The sequence below is a fragment of the Embiotoca jacksoni genome, unplaced genomic scaffold (genome assembly GCF_022577435.1).
Source record: "Embiotoca jacksoni isolate LCO1_2020_lvr unplaced genomic scaffold, fEmbJac1.0.p SCAF_42, whole genome shotgun sequence".
NCBI classification, from domain to species: domain Eukaryota; kingdom Metazoa; phylum Chordata; class Actinopteri; family Embiotocidae; genus Embiotoca; species Embiotoca jacksoni.
Window position 1 is genome coordinate 1,295,763 of NW_027185395.1, and position 18,164 is coordinate 1,313,926.

Consider the following 18,164-nt stretch of genomic DNA (forward strand, 5'->3'; position numbering starts at 1 on the left):
GATCATTCCTGATACAGGAGATCATTCCAGATACAGGAGATCATTCCTGATACAGGAGATCATTCCTGATACAGGAGATCATTCCTGATACAGGAGATCATTCCAGATACAGGAGATCATTCCAGATACAGGAGATCATTCCAGATACAGGAGATCATTCCTGCCGACCACAATTAGACTGTACAATAACTCACCTCTGGCAAAATCCATCACAGTACAATAATACTGTATATAATAATTTGTATATAATATATATAGATATACACTGTACTGTATATACTGTGCATTCAGGGATTAATAAAGTAACTACCTAACCTAACGTAACCTAACCTAACCTAACCTAACCTAACCTAACCTAACCTAACCTAACCTAAAACAGAGCAAAACCCAGCCAGGAGAGATGTTGTTCTGTTTCCTCAGTTGGAGCACATTCTGTATTCAGTCTAAAAATATAAAGATATTCTGACTGCCAGCTTCCCTCCGTTCACTGTGTGCATCCGATGCCGCTGCAGTGGAAACATGCTCGTCGCTGCAGATGGTTTTGTCTCCTCCGTGATCTGGAGATTAGTTGTGAACTGGGAGGCTGCAGAGGTGCCGTAATCTGAGGATTAGCTGCAGATACAGAGGGATTACACAGATTGCAGCTGATTGCATCTGATTACAGCTGTGATTATCTGCACTGCTACAAAGTAAAAATTAGTTCACTTTTAAATACAGTGATGTTTTAGAAGGATCACCTACAAAACTATTAATATAATACCCGAAACTGGAGAATAAATGGTGCATTCGTTCCATATAAGCAGACTGACTGAAGATCGTTTTGATTTCAATAAAGTATGTTCAATAAATATGGAATACAGTGATACTTTTTGTGTGAAATGAAACAGTTAAGTTACGGCGCTGTGTTTTCCCGTGTCAGGGAGCGGTCAGTGAACGTGTCAGAGCCGGAGTCTTTGGAACTGACAGTTTCCAACCTGAAGCCAGAGGAGAGCTACAGCTTCAGGGTCATCGCCTACAACGACGTGGGACCGGGGGTGAGCTCGGCCCTCCTCAAGATCACCACCAAACCTGACCGTAAGAGACACACATACACACACACACTCACACACTCACACACACACACACACACTCACACACACACACACACACTCACACACTCACACGCACACACACACACTCACACACACGCACACACACTCACACACTCACACACACACACACACACACACACACACACACACACTGTGTTCAGTCCTCTATGTGAATGTTTTTTCTGTTCTGTACCATGAATTCATATTTCTCTCCAGGTTCAGGCTCCATGAAAACAGCGTGATAGATTTAAAGGCTCTTTCAGTCACAGCAGGACAACAACAGGCCGCTCGGCTCTCAAACACATTATTTACAATAGTGCAAATTCACACCCTGAACTTTCATGCCGCTGTGTGCTGTGGCCGATAGAAATGGGACCAGCCATGTTTCAGCCTCACAATGGAGGAGAAGGTGATATTATGTGTGTCTACGTTCCCTAAATAGAATATAAGTCTGCATTCGTACCTCGGGAGGAAAGCCTTTTCATTTCCAACCAAGTCAGCAGATCAGATGTGTTTTAACAGTCAGCTCGTAGTTTCACAACACTTTATTTATAAAGGCTGAATTCCCCGAGCTGCTTGCTGGACCCGAGGGTGGCGTGCAGCCACAGCCTCTTCTTCCTCGCTGCTCATCTTCCTCCTGTCACTAACGCACACTTAACATGAGACGGATGCATCTTCACAACAAAAGAACGTAGTAGAAGTCCCGCGAGGAGATTTAAAAACGATTTTACTCTGTCCTCTTCGACTTCTCTGAACAGCCAGTCAGCTGTTCACTGAACCCAGAAGAAAGTCCAGTGTGTTGTGTCTGAAAGGGCCTTAAAGTGGAGATGAACTACTGAACAGTATGAGTGTGGTTTGTTTGAGTTTTAACTTGGGTAAGACATGAAACTGCAATCAAACTTGATATTCACCAAGAATTGATGAAAGCAACCTGGTTGTATTTGACTTTGTGGCCAGCAGGGGGCACTCATCTTGAATTGGTGACGTCACGAGAATGTTCGATCTCCGCGGTTCCTCTTGTATAGATGCTTCAGATGTAAATAGTCTTGTTCATATTTTGCCTTTCGGAGGCCTAATCAGAGTTTTATTTGGTGATGAGAAAACAAGAGACTTTCTTATTGTAAATAAGGAGTTATTTTTGGTTCATAAAGTCAGTTTTTTTTAAAAATACTTACTCTATGTTGTTAATACATTCAGCACAGCTTCTGTTGACGACATTTTTTGCGGAAAAATCACAGAAATTTAAAGAAAATGGAAAGTTCCCGCAAATAATGTGGAGATTGCTTGAATTTGTGTTTATTATTACGATCGCAAGATCACAATTTCCTGGAGGGACTGATTTATGAGCAGCGTGTTGTCGTCCAGGTCCCAGCAGTGTGTTGACTGTGTGTGTTTCTACAGTCCAGGTTCCCAGCCGGGTGGAGTCTGTCCTGGTGGAGGCTCTCTCAACAACCTCCGTCCAGGTGAGCTGGGAGCCCCCCGGCCTCCCTAACGGCCCGGTCCTGGGCTACCGGCTGCTGTGGACTGAGAACCCGTCTGGCAAGGAACAGGTGAGCATCCTCCCCCTTCAGAGTCTGCAGTTCACATCACACATTACTCCCCTTTCATGGATGTATGAGGTGTAATCTCTCCTCTGCGTTTGTGTTCAGAGTGTCGAGGTGAATGGACTCAACTACAAGATGGAGGGACTCAACAAGTTCACAGAGTACACAGTCCGCGTTCTGGCGATCAACCGCTACGGACCGGGCGTGGCCTCGGAGAGCGTCAGCGTGACCACCCAATCAGACGGTGAGCTGAATCCTCATTCAATCACAGTCAGCTTCATTCGACGGGTATTTTATTGCACACACAGAACTTAGTGTGGTAACTTAGCTGGACCAGCGAATGAGCGTTTATGGTGCTGGACTTGTGGGAAACATCACAGTAGCTTTGACTCTGAAGGATCTTGTTACTTCCACTCTGACATCCTTCTTCATCCACGTCCGTGGGCAGGATTTCAAAACGGATCGATCCCGTTTCTTCTTTTGGATTTGTCGGGTGTTTTTCGATACATTGATGTTTTGTAACATGAACTTAATCAGAAGTACTTAATGGGACAGACACCATATTTTATTTAGTTTGATTCATGTCCCGTCCTCTAACATGGAGGTGCGGGGCTTATAACCTGAACTGCAATCAGCCACTAGGAGGCGAGCTAGATATTGCAGATATTGCATTGGTTGCTATGGTAACTTCGTACGCACAGCTACTCCGGCGATACGGCGTTGCAGCATGGAAGCTGCCGGCACAGAAGTGGCAGCAAACAGTTTATTTGGGTTTCTGTTCGTGGACTGTTTTTATTCAACACATTCTGTTAGCTGTGCTAGCGGTAGCATCGATTCTGCTCACATCTGTAGAAATCCAAACAGAATCACATTTCAAACCACCTCCGAATGTGGTTTGGATCCGGATTGCAAAATTTGTAATTAATTTGTTTTGTTGCTATTCAGACTTAAAAAAAAATAATCTGGATAGAATCTGGATTTGACCCCCCAGAGAGTTTCATTGAGGGACCCCGGGGTCTTTAATAAAGCAGGGAGAGAAAGGAGCGGCTTCATTTTAGCCTCTCAGCCTGACACAGTCATGGACTCCACTCCCTCCCTCTCTATCTGTCTCTCTCACACACACACACACACACACACACACACACACACACACACACACACACACACACACACACACACACACACACACACACACACACACACACACACACACACACACACACACAGTGCAGTATTAAAGTGTCTCGTGGAAAAGAATAGAGGCAGACACAAAGAAGAAATATGGAAGTTCATTATTGATGAAGACGTTTGGAGGACAAAAGTTACCAAGTGTTGAAGAATCAAAGTGAGATGATAAATTGAACAAGAGCCGTGCTGAAAACCGTTCTGTACTCTACGTGATACGCAGGCATGAGCTGTAAACCCACGAAGAAAACTCCATTTCCCCAAAGATACGTAAAAGTAAAAGTTTAGTTTAGTGATTGAACTTTCAGTTCAGTGATTTTGTTTTGCAAATACTGACAGGGTGCCAAATCATGCTTTTGGTGGAAGATGATTGTTTCAGGCTGTCGTGCTGCCAAAGAAAATCTCACATCAAATAAGAGGAGACCTCAAAGCCCCTCCTTTCTAAAGAAATGTGTTACGTGTCAAACAGGATTTTCTTCTGCACACAGAAGGTCTGGACCTGGGGCTTTTTCACATTTCAGAACCAGTCTGATTAATACATGTTTTCTTTGGCCTTTCTGAGGCCATTGCGCGGTTCAATCAGTGAACTTTACATCATGTTGGTATCTGCGGCGAGCAGTGCTACTTGAGAAATATAATTTGTGATATTTCTGCATAAATATAACTCAAAACATCATCAGCTTTTCACACAAGTCCTGAAAGTATATCAAGTATATATTGAGGAAAATGATCCAATATTACAAATCTGAGTGGCAAAAGTATTTAAACCTTTGCTTTTAGTATCTGATGTGCCTCAAACGTTTGAGGTAGCCGTCCATCAGTAAGTTTTAGCCAGCTCTGGGATGGCGGTGTGTTCGTCACTCAAACTACTCGTTTCACAACACAACATTGTCCAGATGTAAAAAGTCGTAACATGTGAAGTCTTCCATGTCACCCGGTGGACGTATCAGGCTAAGAAGAAATGGTGTTTGTTAAAGGCAGAAAAAAAATCCATTAAATATTTCAAAAAATTTCAAAGCACTGTACTTTTGCAAAGAACACATGACAAACTGAAAGGCTGAATGTTTAGTTCTTAGTGTAGTTACAAATGTCAGGTAGGTGTTTTTTTATTCTGTTGTTACATGACCACCACATATGCAGGTGAATAATAGACGGCTATATTGTAAACCCTTGAAAGTGATAACAACATCCATCTCGTGGGTTTGATGGGGGGCAGGGTAGTTAATGCCTGATACTACTATTAATAAATGGGTCTGGCCCACAGACTGGATATAAAAGTGTTCGTAGCTTCCGGGTCTGAAAAAGGAGGCCTTAAGCTGCAATACCAGCGAGTGCCACTAGAGGTCGGCTCCAAAAAGCCTCCGGCTCCATCGACTCCCATTCAACTTCTCTCATCAAATCCAAAGTGAATAAAATGTGTCCATCAGTTATCTCGGTGTTGTTAGCTAAAGTCACTCCTTCTTATTAGTTTTCTGGAGGTCCATCTGAAAATAATCCCTCATTCATTAGAAAAGAAGATTCAAGAACACCTGTTTTTGGGGGCGTGTCTGTTTGATTGACAGGCCTGTGGTGCAGTCAGGTTACAGCTACATGCCCTGAACATTGTGTTTTCTATTTTTTTTTTATGTAGTGTGTAATGGCTGCTTGGTAGTGTTTTCATTTTTACTGGCTTGGAGAATGATGTAACAGCATAGTTTGGTTTGGAGTGCAGATGAAACGTTTGTTTTGAAATGTTTTGAAGTGAAAGTTCGGTTTTCTAACAAGAGTCAGAGGTTTTGTGAATGTAGTTTGAAAATTGGGTTTTGTGATCAGTTTTGAGAAAATTATGGAAGAAATGTTGTGACTGTACTCCGCCACCTCTGCTCGTCGCTGATTGGTCCGGCCTTCAGAGTGTCTGAGCGAACCTCGATGTGAACAGAGTTTCCAGACTGTAATCACAGCGGAGACAGAAGCTGCGCACGATCCTCTGGTGGTTTACATTCAGACCACAAACTGGGGCTTTAAAATCTCTTCAACACTCAGCTGCTGACTGGTGCTCAGAAAGGGATGTTGTCATTAATACACTTCCACAGAGAGACAGTGAGGGAGAATGGAGGCATCTGTCCAGCTGCAATTACACCATAAAAATGATCTGAAATAACACGCACACACACACAGATGCAGACTGACTGCATTGTGAATCTTCCGGCTGCGTCTCGATGATAACGGCGACTTGTGGGCTAATTGAATCCACAATAAAACTGAGACACACACACACTGAAACACACCCAGACAGTGAGCAGCTGAATCAATAGATAAGCTGCGGACAGTTAATCAGGAATCTGATTGGACGGTTCACTCAAACATAAACCCTCAGCCACCTCCTCTTCTTCACCATCATCCCTCGTTCTTCTTTTCTTTGTTTTATATCTTTCAACCTGCTTTCCTCTCTTTGGTTTCATCATTTTTCTGTTGATTTGTTTCCATCCTCCGTATCTTCCTCTTCATCTTTTTTTCAACCTGTTGTGAGAATATCCCGCTCATCATATCTTCCTTGCTTTTGTTTTTAGATTTCATAGGTCTTGCTTTTTTTTATATCTTCATGTTTTCCCTTTTTTTTTGTTTCCATCCATTCATCTCACCATCAGCCTTTTATTCTATCATCTTGTTCACTTTGGTCTTTTATTTTCTCTCTTTCTCTTTGTTCTTTTTGTTTTTTTAATCATCATATTTTATATTTTTCATATTTCTTTTGTTGTTTGTTTTTCTGCTCTTTTTTGCATTCTTCCTAATTGCCATATTTCTTTATTGTTATTCTTCTTCTTTTGGGGAGCATCATTTTTGGAATATATAAATTCAGATTTTTAAGAATTTATAAACCAAAAAAAATCAGGACTGTCTTCAGAAACAATGTCAAAATGTCTGAAGGTTCAGAGTTATATGTGTGTGTGTGTGTGTGTGTGTGTGTGTGTGTGTGTGTGTGTGTGTGTGTGTGTGTGTAACGACACCTGTCATGTTTGCGGTGGTAATCTTGGTTTACTGCAGTGACACAGTCTGATATCGGAGACTGAACGCCATCACAGCTTCGGTCCGTCTGCTTCCTGACTGTGCTGATGTCATCAGGATGATTGATTGACAGCAGAGATCTGACACCAAACAGAGACAGCTCAGTACTCGCAACACGCTCAATGTAAACATCAAATAAAACATCGGCTGTAACGAGGTGTCCTGGTCCTAAACAATGCATGTTAGTTCTACATGCAGTTGGTTGTAGTGTGATGCAAAAATCTCCTTTAGCTTCTTAGCTTAGCATAACAACTGAAAGCAGGAAGAATCTGCCCGCCAATCTCTATCAAAACTGAACGAAAAACAGTTTTGACAGCTTCAGATTTATTTATGACCTTCACATTTGGGTGAGGGGGTCAACAAGAGGATTACCAGGATGATGTCATCCAGAGTAACTAAGTGATTGGAGAAAGAAGAAGACCAAATTCAATAACTTCAGTTCAGAAGTAAAAAAGGCCTTTATGTCTTTGAGACATTCTAGAAGAACTGATTTGTCTTGTCTGGTTTCATAGAGATAAAGTTGCATGTCATCTGCATAACAATGGATGTTTATGCAGTGCTTCCTGATGAAATCTCCTAATGCAAGCATGTATAGTGTGAAAAGTATAGGGCCGAGCAGCAAACCTTGGGGAACACCAAAACTAACTTTTGTTTCCATTTGAAGATTCATTACTGATATTAACAAATTGAAATCTATCTGATAGACATGATTTGAACCTCTAATACAGTTCATTTGATCCTAGTAACATGTTCCAATCAAATCAAATCTTGTGATCAGTCATATCAAAAGCAGCACTGAGTGCAGAGACGAGTCCATCGTCTGAGGCTGTGAAGACATCGTTTGTAACATTCACTGTTTCTGTCCTATGACGCACTCTGAGTCCTGACTGAACATCTTCAAACAGACCTTTCCTCTATAAATGATCACAGAGTTGATCTGCAATGACTTTTCCAAGGATGTGAGAAATAAAGGACGGGTTGGAAATTGGTCTGTAGTTTCCTAAAACAAGATATGAAATATGACCAAGTGCCTCTCTGACTTTTCTCACAGTTAAAGCCTGCTGCTCTTTCTTACCTTTTCTGGCCGCCATTAAGTTTTGAAGCAACATTTTTAAATACAAGCCAAGCATTATCATTTGATTAATTTGCATTATGGGATCCGATGTCATGTTACTTTGTTCTTTCTGTTAGCAGCACTCAAGCACAGTAGTTACTGATTTATTTGACTTGTAACCCCACGCACCAGGTTATAAATACTTTAGAATGTTTATAAAATGAATACAACTGTTCAGATTTATCCTGAGATTTATTTTATTTTCTTCCATGATATGTAAAAATGTTTGAATATATTGTTTTTTTGTGTTTGACTTGTGTACGTTTGTGTACTGTGTTTGCTTATCTGACATTTCTTCTGTTTGTGTCTGCAGTGCCCAGCGCTTCTCCTCAGAACATCACCCTCGAGGTCGTCCTGTCCAGGGTGAGTTTAGATATTCTTTTTTTTTATTCCCTCCTCACCCTGTCCTCATCACCCAACCCAGTGTAACGGCATAGCATGAAATAGACACGCCCGTCCACAACAGCAAAATGTGAGATAGCCACGCTTTGGCCTCTCTAGGCGTGACAGCTTCACCTTTTGTTAGTGTGTACACAAGGACATTTTTCGGTGGTATTAGAAGGCAGGAAGAATGGCTTAGTGAATCAGAGATGGCCATGCGGGAGGCAGAGGTTCGAATCCCGGAGGTGACAAGGTTGTTATTGAGGTGTTTTTTGTTTCCTAACCTCAACCATGTTTTTTTTGTTGTAACCCTAACCATGTAAAAGTTTCATTTTCCTATAAATGCATGGAGGAGGTTTAATTTTCGTCAATTAGAGGAAAACGTGAAACTGTCACGCCTAGACACGCCAAAGTGTCGCTATTGTGCGTTTTGCTGTGATACCGGGTTGCATCGACACACTGTAACGACAACAACATACATGTCGACAAACTGCTCCGCATTCACTGTGATAGCACCGGTGAAACTACAACGATCCCCTGAAAACAGTCTCATTGCAGGATTTTCACCAGGTCACAGAGACAACCGAAGCTTTTTATTCACACTTTAACATTTCATGGCTAATTTTCCAGGTTTTCTCACTCTGGAAGTGACTGACGGCTGTTTATTCTAACACACATCTAATTGGTGACAGCCATCAGCCAACAGTTGCTCTCCTGTGATCTGTCCTCATTTTACTGATTGATGCGTCCCTCAAATGTACATTAAAATATTTTTTTCTGCATATTCCCTCGTTTACATTTCCTCAGTTTCCTGTCCAAGCTGCTCGTGTAATCTATGTGATGAAAATACTATCGAGGATAAGATGAGATATTTTCATGGTCTACTTCACACATTCAATAAAAGAAATGACATTTTCTATCATAAAAAAAAGTAATAACTCTAAATGGCCGCCCACAGAGCAGACAACTGGGTCAGGGGTCCTGGGTCACACAGGAAGGGAGCTCGTCCAAAAGCTTGTGATTCTTCTGGGCGTCTCCCTAGTGGAGCACAGGAGGGCTGAAGGGGAAGTCACAAATGATTACATGAGGTGCATAAATGGAAAATATACTGTCTATAAAAATATACAAATGTACAAAAAAGAAGAAGAAAGAAAATTACTCTGTCTGTTTATAGCCAGATTATTCCCATGTGTGGAAATTCCTTTTTTTTTTTTTCCTAGTTAAGGTAAATAAGGTAATCACTGTCTGAAGAACTGTTCACAGGCCTCAAAAGTGTTTTTTAAAATGAGTGAGTGGAGCATCACATGTATGAACTGAATCAGAGTCAGTAGGAGGTGGTTGAGGTCGATGGTGGACATACAAAACACTCAACTGTCACACCAGCTCACATCCGGACATCTGTCTGTGTTTTAGGCATCAAAAGCATTTGTTTAAGGATTGTAAGTGATGGTGAGTAAGTCACTGTAGACTTTTCACTGTTAAAGCACACCACCATCTTTCTCAAACTGTGTTTGAACAGAACCATGAAAGTTTAATAGTGCTGTAGGAACTACAAGTGGATACTTCAGTAAAAAGAGAAAAGAAAAGAAAAAACATTGTCAGTTCAGTTTGTAACATGTCACATACAACAAGAACTAAAAATCTACTTTTGAGGTCAGATTGTGTTGAATTAATAAGACAGTACTGACTCAGAAATGTATTCGGTTGAGGTTTGTAACGTCAGCAGTCCCATTAAAATTGATCAAGTCAGTGTCAAAGTTTAAATCTGTTTGGTAAAAAAAATGTGTCTCCTCAGAAAAAAGTTGCTGCTGATCTGTGACAGTAGGATAGCTGATAAAACGCATCCCATTCTGCCAAAAACTGGCAGAAGTTACACATTATATCCAGCTTTGAAAAAGTCTGAAAGCCGGCAACTAAAACAGAATTCCAGAGAGACGTTGCTATGGAGATATTACACCAACTGGTCTGGTTGCTTTGGTGACTGCATCAATGCGCCCTCTGTTGGACTCAAGTTAAACAGCAGCACAGACTTGTTGTCGTCATTCGCCTCAAGATTCATTCATGTAAAGCTGCTTTTAATAGGCGTTGTTGTGTTTTTCTTTGAGGTTGTTGGGACCGGATTGAGATGAGTCATATGTTGCCCATGGGAGACCCAGCAGGTTTCCCAATGTTTTGCAACCTCTGCCTGTTGTCTGTCTCTTTAAGGGACATCCTGGTCAGGTGTCTGAGGCTAGTAAAGTGGTGTAGTTTTGAGTTTTTCAGGAGTTGATCACCTTATTTCTGCCCGTCTCATCAGATGTTTGATGTTACTGAGAAAAAGATGAATGTTTCCAGAGACCATGTGAGCGGCTCATAATTTATGTCCATATACAGTAAAAGGAGGTTCAGACTGTGGGGAGTTGACCTCATTTAGTTTCTGAACACTTTCTTTCCGCATGTGATTGATATTTCTCTGCCGATGAAGCATGTATACGGGGTCAGGGCATGTCTTTCATATGATTGCACGACTTTAAATGATTTATGAAAGCTGAAAGTTTTCATTCATTAGATTTGAAATTTCTGTAAATATTTATATATGGCACACAGAATGGGCAGAGCATTATCTACTGAAGATCATTGTTGTAAGAATTGTTAAAAATACTTTTGACATAGACCCAGAGGGAGTAAAACGTTAGTGATTAATTAATTGCTTGCTGAGCAGGAGTAATGTGCAGTATCTTTTTTTTCTCTAGACTAAATGTGACACTTTACAACGCTCCTCCATCAAAGATGGTTGATTATGCAAATATCTCCTTGGGAAACATGAAAACAGCCATAAAAATGTTCTGAACTCCTGCAGCATCCAGATTACTCCTTCAGGTCCTTTAAGACAGGACGTGATGTGAGCAAAGGGCATGCACAGCGCGCCGCTTGCACTCAAAGTTCAACGTTTAACTTCGCTCTGTCATGAATACTCATGAGGTCAATAATAACGGACTAGCTGGCAAGCACAGACATCAAAATGAAGGAAAAGCTTATATGGTGTGTGTCTAATTTTCCCAGAATTGTACAACTCAAGTTTGGGTTTCTATTGAGGAAAGCTCAATTGATAAATCACATTTCCACCGTAGACTGTATATAAAAGTGTTCGTAGCTTCAGGTCTGTAAAATGGTTCCAATCCAGAAGTGTCTTCAGCTGCAATACCAGCGAGTGCCACTAGAGGTCGGCTCCAAAAAGCCTCCGGCTCCATAGACTCCCATTCAACTTCTCTCATCAAATCCAAAGTGAATAAAATGTGTCCATCAGTTATCTCGGTGTTGTTAGCTAAAGTCACTCCTTCTTCTTAGTTTTCTGGAGGTCCATCTGAAAATAATCCCTCATTCATTAGAAAAGAAGATTCAACAAGACCTGTTTTTGGGGGCGTGTCTGTTTGATTGACAGGCCTGTGGTGCAGTCAGGTGGGCGGGACGTAGTATCGTCAGGTTTCCGATCAGATCGGTCAGATCCACCGCTGGCTCCTCCCCCAGCTCGTCCAAATATGGTCACTTCCTGCTCCAAACCGCTCCAAACTAGCAAGATGGTGACGGACAGAATCTGAACTGGAGGATTCATAATGTTCACAAACCAACGATGACCTCGCTGCTGGTTGCTGATTGGTCCATACACCTAGTTTCCAAACAGATCGAGTCAGATTCACCACTCCTTCCTCACCAGCTAGTCCAAATATTGTCACTTCCTGATACAGAGTAGAAAGATGGCGACGGCTGAAATGCAGAACTCGAGTTCACAAATCAAAAGGTGACGTCACAGTTGTTTGGTTTCCACACAAGCAGGAATATCAGGTGTGCTTTAACGCTGAGGTAGCTTGTAGGTAAGCAACGTGTAATGTAGTCTTTGTCCCAACCACAACTCAGGTGTGTGTTTTTTTTTTTTTTTTTTTTTTTTTTTTAATTTCACTTTATTAATCCCCGAGGGGAAATGTCTTCACTACAGCAGGGGGGCTCTCAGGGGGGAGCTGCTGCAGCAGGCTGCCACTAGCGCGGCGCCAGGTAACCTGACCTGAGGTGCATGTTTTTGGATTGGTGTTAAATGGTTTACTGAGTGTTCTCCTCGATATCTCCTACAATCTAGAAGGTTTGAAAACTCCTCATACTTTTTGCCGTCCTCCACGACCTCCCTGAACAACGAGTCAGATGTACTGAACCCAGCAGCAGAAATCTGAAAGGGCCTTTAAATTGTGGCACACGCCCACAGTCATGCAGTGTGTGTGTGTGTGTGTGTGTGTGTGTGTGTGTGTGTGTGTGTGTGTGTGTGTGTGTGTGTGTGTGTGTGTGTGTGTGTGTGTGTGTGTGTGTGTGTGTGTGTGTGTGTGTCAGTTTCTCTTCAGCTTGTTGCTGAAGGAGAAACTCTGAATCTCTCTGCTCTTGTCAAGTTTTTGCTGTCAAACCAACTTTTCAAACAAATATGACATTTCCTCAACTTTCCTCCAGTCACCAGAGCGTTGCTGTCAAATGTGTGTGTGTGTGTGTGTGTGTGTGTGTGTGTGTGTGTGTGCGTGTGTGTGTGTGTGTTGTTCAATGCTTGGTTGAACACAGTACAGTTTACAGTGTGTCAGGCTGTGGGGGTTTTACCCAGAATTCTCTGGAGGGTCCAGTGAGGGTCACTGTGTCTGTGTCTGTCAGAGTCCGGATCAGGAGCTCAGAGTGAACACTTCCAGCTCTCCTGCTGGTCTGAGAGCTTTTGGAGGGATTTCTGTTGGAGTGATTAAACCTCCCAGTGAGTCTCTGCAGGAATCAGATGTGTCAGTCTGGAGAACCTGGAAACTCCTCTAAATATTAATTAGACAAAGCAGCAGCGAGGAGTCCAGCTGAGCTCAGTGTGAAATGTTCATTTGACTTCTTTGGACATGAAATTTGTCTTTGCAGAGCTCAGTAGGAAAACTCAGACTCACTGTCTTCTCTGACAAACCATTCTCATGGCAAAACGTGAAATAGGCACGCTTTGGCCTGTCTAGATGTGACAGCTAGACGTTTTGAAAGCTTGAAACTAACACGTAAATTTCATGTGACACAGAATCATGTGACAAAAGTCCTGCAACAGAGGACATGTTATGGTTGTGAGGAGGCCGGAGGGTTGTCTTCGTGGCATCGGTCACAGACTGCCATGTTGGACGATGTGGTTGGAATTCAGGAGGTGACAACAGTTTTGTTGGGTTGTGTTTTTTTTTTTTTTTTATAACCCCACAACCACGTGTTTTAGCTATTAGTTTCCTTTTCCTGTAAATCACATGGTTCTAAGCATGCAGCAGGTTTCATTTTCGCCCACTGCAGGAAAACGTGTAACTGTCACACCTACGCAGGCCAAAGTGTGCCGATCTCACGTTTTGCTGCAGTGGACTGGCGTGTCGATTTCACATTTTGCCGCAATACCAGGTTGTCTCTGAGGAGCTGTAAAAGCCATAACTCAAACAGGACGTCGGACATCCATTTGTTTCACACGTTTTTATATTCATTATAATTTTAAGTATGTATGTTTCCCCTGTCATAATCATACATTTCTTGTTTATATACAATCTGAGACCACCACAAAAAGTCTGTCATATTTTCATGTAAACCTGGAAATAATCAGAAAGTTTGAAAATGTAGAAATGTTTTTTTTTTTAAACGGGAATGTCTGACGTGGAATGAAGAAAACAAGCCGTGCAAAAGGTCAGATTCAACTTCCATACGACTCTCTGGGATTTAATGGACTTGTTAGAGTAAATCCACCTGCAGCTATTGTTCTGTTAAAATGTGGCTCTGCCTCAAGTTTCCAGCAGAGCATTACTCGTAGTACTTACTTAGTATTTTGATAGTGGGAAACATGGCATCAGAACGAAGTGGAAGTGTCAGAAGTCCGATTGTTATTCCGAGTGAAACTCTCTCAGCATCCCATCACAGCTGACTGAAGCTATCTGACGGGACGGTGTGCGCAGAACACGTTGACAAAACTGGATCAAAGCACGATCAGCCAAAACTAAAGCGAACAACCATCAGATGATCAATAGACTACATCGAGCTTCGTTTACTGGAACACGGAGAAGCAGCTTCATCACAGAATCAGAATCAGTCCCTAAGTCAAGGTCAAACCCTCGGGACGGGATAAGACCTGCATGTCTCAGTAGATGATGAAAAAAGTCCTTTTTACTGATTAATCCTAGTCACACATTTGTAGCAGGAACAGATTATGGAAGGAGGTCAACAGGAGAGAGAATCAAACCTCTCGTAGTCGTTTCTTGTCGTTTTCCAGAGAGAGTTTTGACAAAAACTAGTCGGCGCTGTTCAAGTCAGCAGCAGCGAGGTTGGTGGCAGAAATTTCCACTTACTGTTTAAGTTAAAGCTACAACCGACCACTGGAGCTAAAGTGTCCGGAGGAAGTCTGTGATTGATTCACCACCCCTGAATGTTTACATAAAAAACTTCAGGTAAAACTGAACACCTGAACATAACCGTCCCTCCAGGATTTTGTTGAGATTTTTTTTTTGGTTGTTGCGATCAAAAACGTTTGATTTTGCGGCCGATTTTCTCTAAAATTGTGATTTAATTTGTGGAGTTTTAAGAGATCTTTTTGTGTAAAATTGCGGGACGCTGAAGAAATAAATGTGTAATCACATCCTGTGACAATAATCTTGCTGCACATCACAGAAATATTTTAGCTCTAATGTTTTTTTTTATGTATTTAATGAATTTAGAGAACCGTGGAGATGAAAGGTCCTAAAAGCTCCTAAAAGGTCCTAAAAGCTGTGTATGCTTCCAGAACAGACCATCTGTGACTGGAATATAGAAACAAGGACTACATCAGCCTTTCAAAATAAGAGCTTTAGATGCTGTTTAATTCATGTTCATTCAACACATAGACCTGCTGGATGAAACAAACAAAGAGACGTCTCTGACAACTGGACGTGTGGAGAAAACTCATTTAACATCCAGTAATATGGAATCACTTCCTCTGATCACAAACATTTAATCATCATTTTAATGTGAAGAACACATTTCCCACAAACCCCGTCACTTCCTGTTTCTCCTCTTGTTCTGGTTTCCTCCGTGAACAGAGTTTTATTTGGAGATGAAAACAGGAGCAGAGACTTTCTGGTGAAATGAGGAGTTATTGTTCTTAATAAAGAGAGTTTAGTTTGAAAATATTTACTTTATGTTTTAATACTTTCAGCTCAGATTCTGATGACCAAATTATTTGCGGAAAAATCGCAGGAATTTCAAAAGATTTAAAATATTGTGGAGTTTGCTTGAATTTGGTTAATTGTTGTGATCGCAAGATTTCCATTTCCTGGATGGACGGACGGACATCGGCTTGACGTGAGGGCGAAGAACACAACAACTCCACCAATACGTGGAAGGAACGCCGCACAGCCACAGCAGAGCACAAAATGTAATAAAATATAATATATAATAATAGATGCGTTTATGGTCAGAGTGTATGCAGGAGGATCTCCGTGTCCGTCAGCATGAGGCCTTCAGAACTATCCTGTAACATCCAGCTGCTGAGGTGAAGCTTCATAAACGTCACTGTGGAGGAAACTTCTCTCAAATATGTGGACGAGTCGATCGTGTGAAACGAACAAGTTGAGCTGCTGCAGGAGCAAACAGGAAATACGTGGTCTGAACGTCCTCCTCCTCCACGAGGAGGGACCGAAGGACTCAGATGTATGACTCCGGTAGCTGAGTGCACACTTGCCCGTCAGTTTCACTATGTTTACCACACTTTGTAAAACTTGTCGCATCTTGTGCAGCTTCCTCTCGACGGGCCGACGGACTTTGATTTGAATCTGACAAAACTTCTGATGTCTGCTTGATGTACTCATGAGAACACTTTGTATGAGCAACACTTTTTACGCCCATTTAGCCTCTGATGTGCCTCCGGTTCTTACATCTGTCAGAGAAGGTTTTTAAGGAAATGTGAGGCACGCTGCACAAAATTCAAGATCAGCAGGATAGCGGCCCGCTTCACGTTGAGATCCATCTTTGCACTGAAGGTCCGTCTTCATTCGGTCGATGTCGGTGAAACCTGAAACATAATTCCAGCATGTCGGGATTTTGATGCCTGAACAAGTTGCATTGAACTTCCCCTGAAGTGGAAGCTCTGCTCCTCCCTCCTGCTGCCAAGCTGGTTGATGTCCATCGTCGCTGTCTGCTATAAGTCCAGTGTCCTTGCTGATGTTTCGGCCTCGTGTTCGTTGCTCTCCTCGGACTCTAAAATGTTATTGTGGTACATTTTTCCCCGTCAGCCAGCAGAGCTGTCTGTCTTCTCTCTGGTTGTTTCGAGTCCCGGGTAGGCGGCGCTGGCCGAACATTAAATTCCCTTTCTGCCCTCACCTTACCTTCCTGATCTTTCTACATCAAGCAGACTTTGAAAGAAAATGTGTTTTATTAAAAGGTACAATTGAACCAATTTCAAATGTTTTTGATTTTACTAAGAACTTTTTTTTAAATAAAGCAATATTACACAAGATAACGTCATCATTGGCAGGACAGTGATGCGGTCCTTAAGCATCACTGAAGTTTAATATTGTGATTATACAAGAAGTTACCAAATAAATAAAATATGGAGGCTAATTAAATGTATTCATATTGTCGGGCAATGTGCTCTTAAAATATAAAACCTATTAGTACTCTTATTGTGATCTCCGTTTCCATGGCAACACATGGGGAAAGACTACCAACTCAAAAACGCGTCAGTAGACTCTTATGTAACGTATGTAATGTTTACTACTCCAGGAAGTAGTCCGACCCTTAGCAACCACCCTAGCAACAGAGAGGATTTCTAGTCTCCAACTGAATAAATACAGAACATAGAAACACTAAACTGATCAGCTAGTTCAGTCTGGTTGGAACAAAGATATCTGATGAACAAAGATATCTGATGAACAAAGATATCTGAGGAACAAAGATATCTGAGGAACAAAGATATCTGATGAACAAAGATATCTGAGGAACAAAGATATCTGATGAACAAAGATATCTCAGGAACAAAGATATCTGATGAACAAAGATATCTGAGGAACAAAGATATCTGATGAACAAAGATATCTCAGGAACAAAGATATCTGATGAACAAAGATATCCATGGACTTGTGTTTTTAAGATTTCTGCACCGTGTCGTGTGTTCAAACCTGACGCCTGATATTTGCAGCACGTCTCCTCGTTCTTCTCGTGGCTGAAAATAGTTCTTTATTGCCGGCTGGATGTTCGGGCTCATTGTCGCCCTGCAGAATGAATACGGGTTCATTCAGCTGCCTCCCAGATGGCTCTGCATGATGGAGAGGAATCTGAGAATCACTTTTCAAAGCAGTTGTCTTCCAGACTCAATTCACAACTGTTTAAAAATTATAAATTGAGTGGAAGTCTGTAATCTCTAACTTTAGTCTCAAATCACAGCAGTTCCTCCTTCAGTCAGAGAAGATACAAGACAAAAGTTCTCCCCTAAACTTATTTAGGACTTATTTTATTTAGCAGTTCAAATGGATTCACTTAATTAAAATCATTTCAGTTTCTCCCGGTCAGTCCTGTCAGAATATAATCTTCTCTCAGGTTTTTAATGTTGTAATAAATATAATTTTGTTTTGGACAGAGTGTGCTGCTCTTCAGAGTTCGGACGTGACCTTTACTGTCAGAGGAAGGAACTCAGTTTCACTTTTAAAAAGTTAGAACCACTTTGAATTTTGGCACACACACACACACACACACACAGACACACACACACACACACACACACACACACACACACACACACAGACACACACACAAACAGACACACACACACACACACAC

At 41.7% G+C, this 18,164-nt stretch overlaps 1 protein-coding gene across 1 annotated transcript in view; it reads left to right on the forward strand.

Annotated features, from left to right (window-relative positions):
* The window catches only part of dcc (DCC netrin 1 receptor), a 328,455-nt gene that overhangs the window by 208,513 nt on the left and 101,778 nt on the right, over positions 1–18,164 (forward strand). Inside the window, 4 exon segments of the mRNA XM_069168937.1 lie at positions 920–1,074; positions 2,493–2,641; positions 2,741–2,879; positions 8,293–8,342. Coding sequence (XP_069025038.1) covers positions 920–1,074; positions 2,493–2,641; positions 2,741–2,879; positions 8,293–8,342 — 493 coding nt within the window.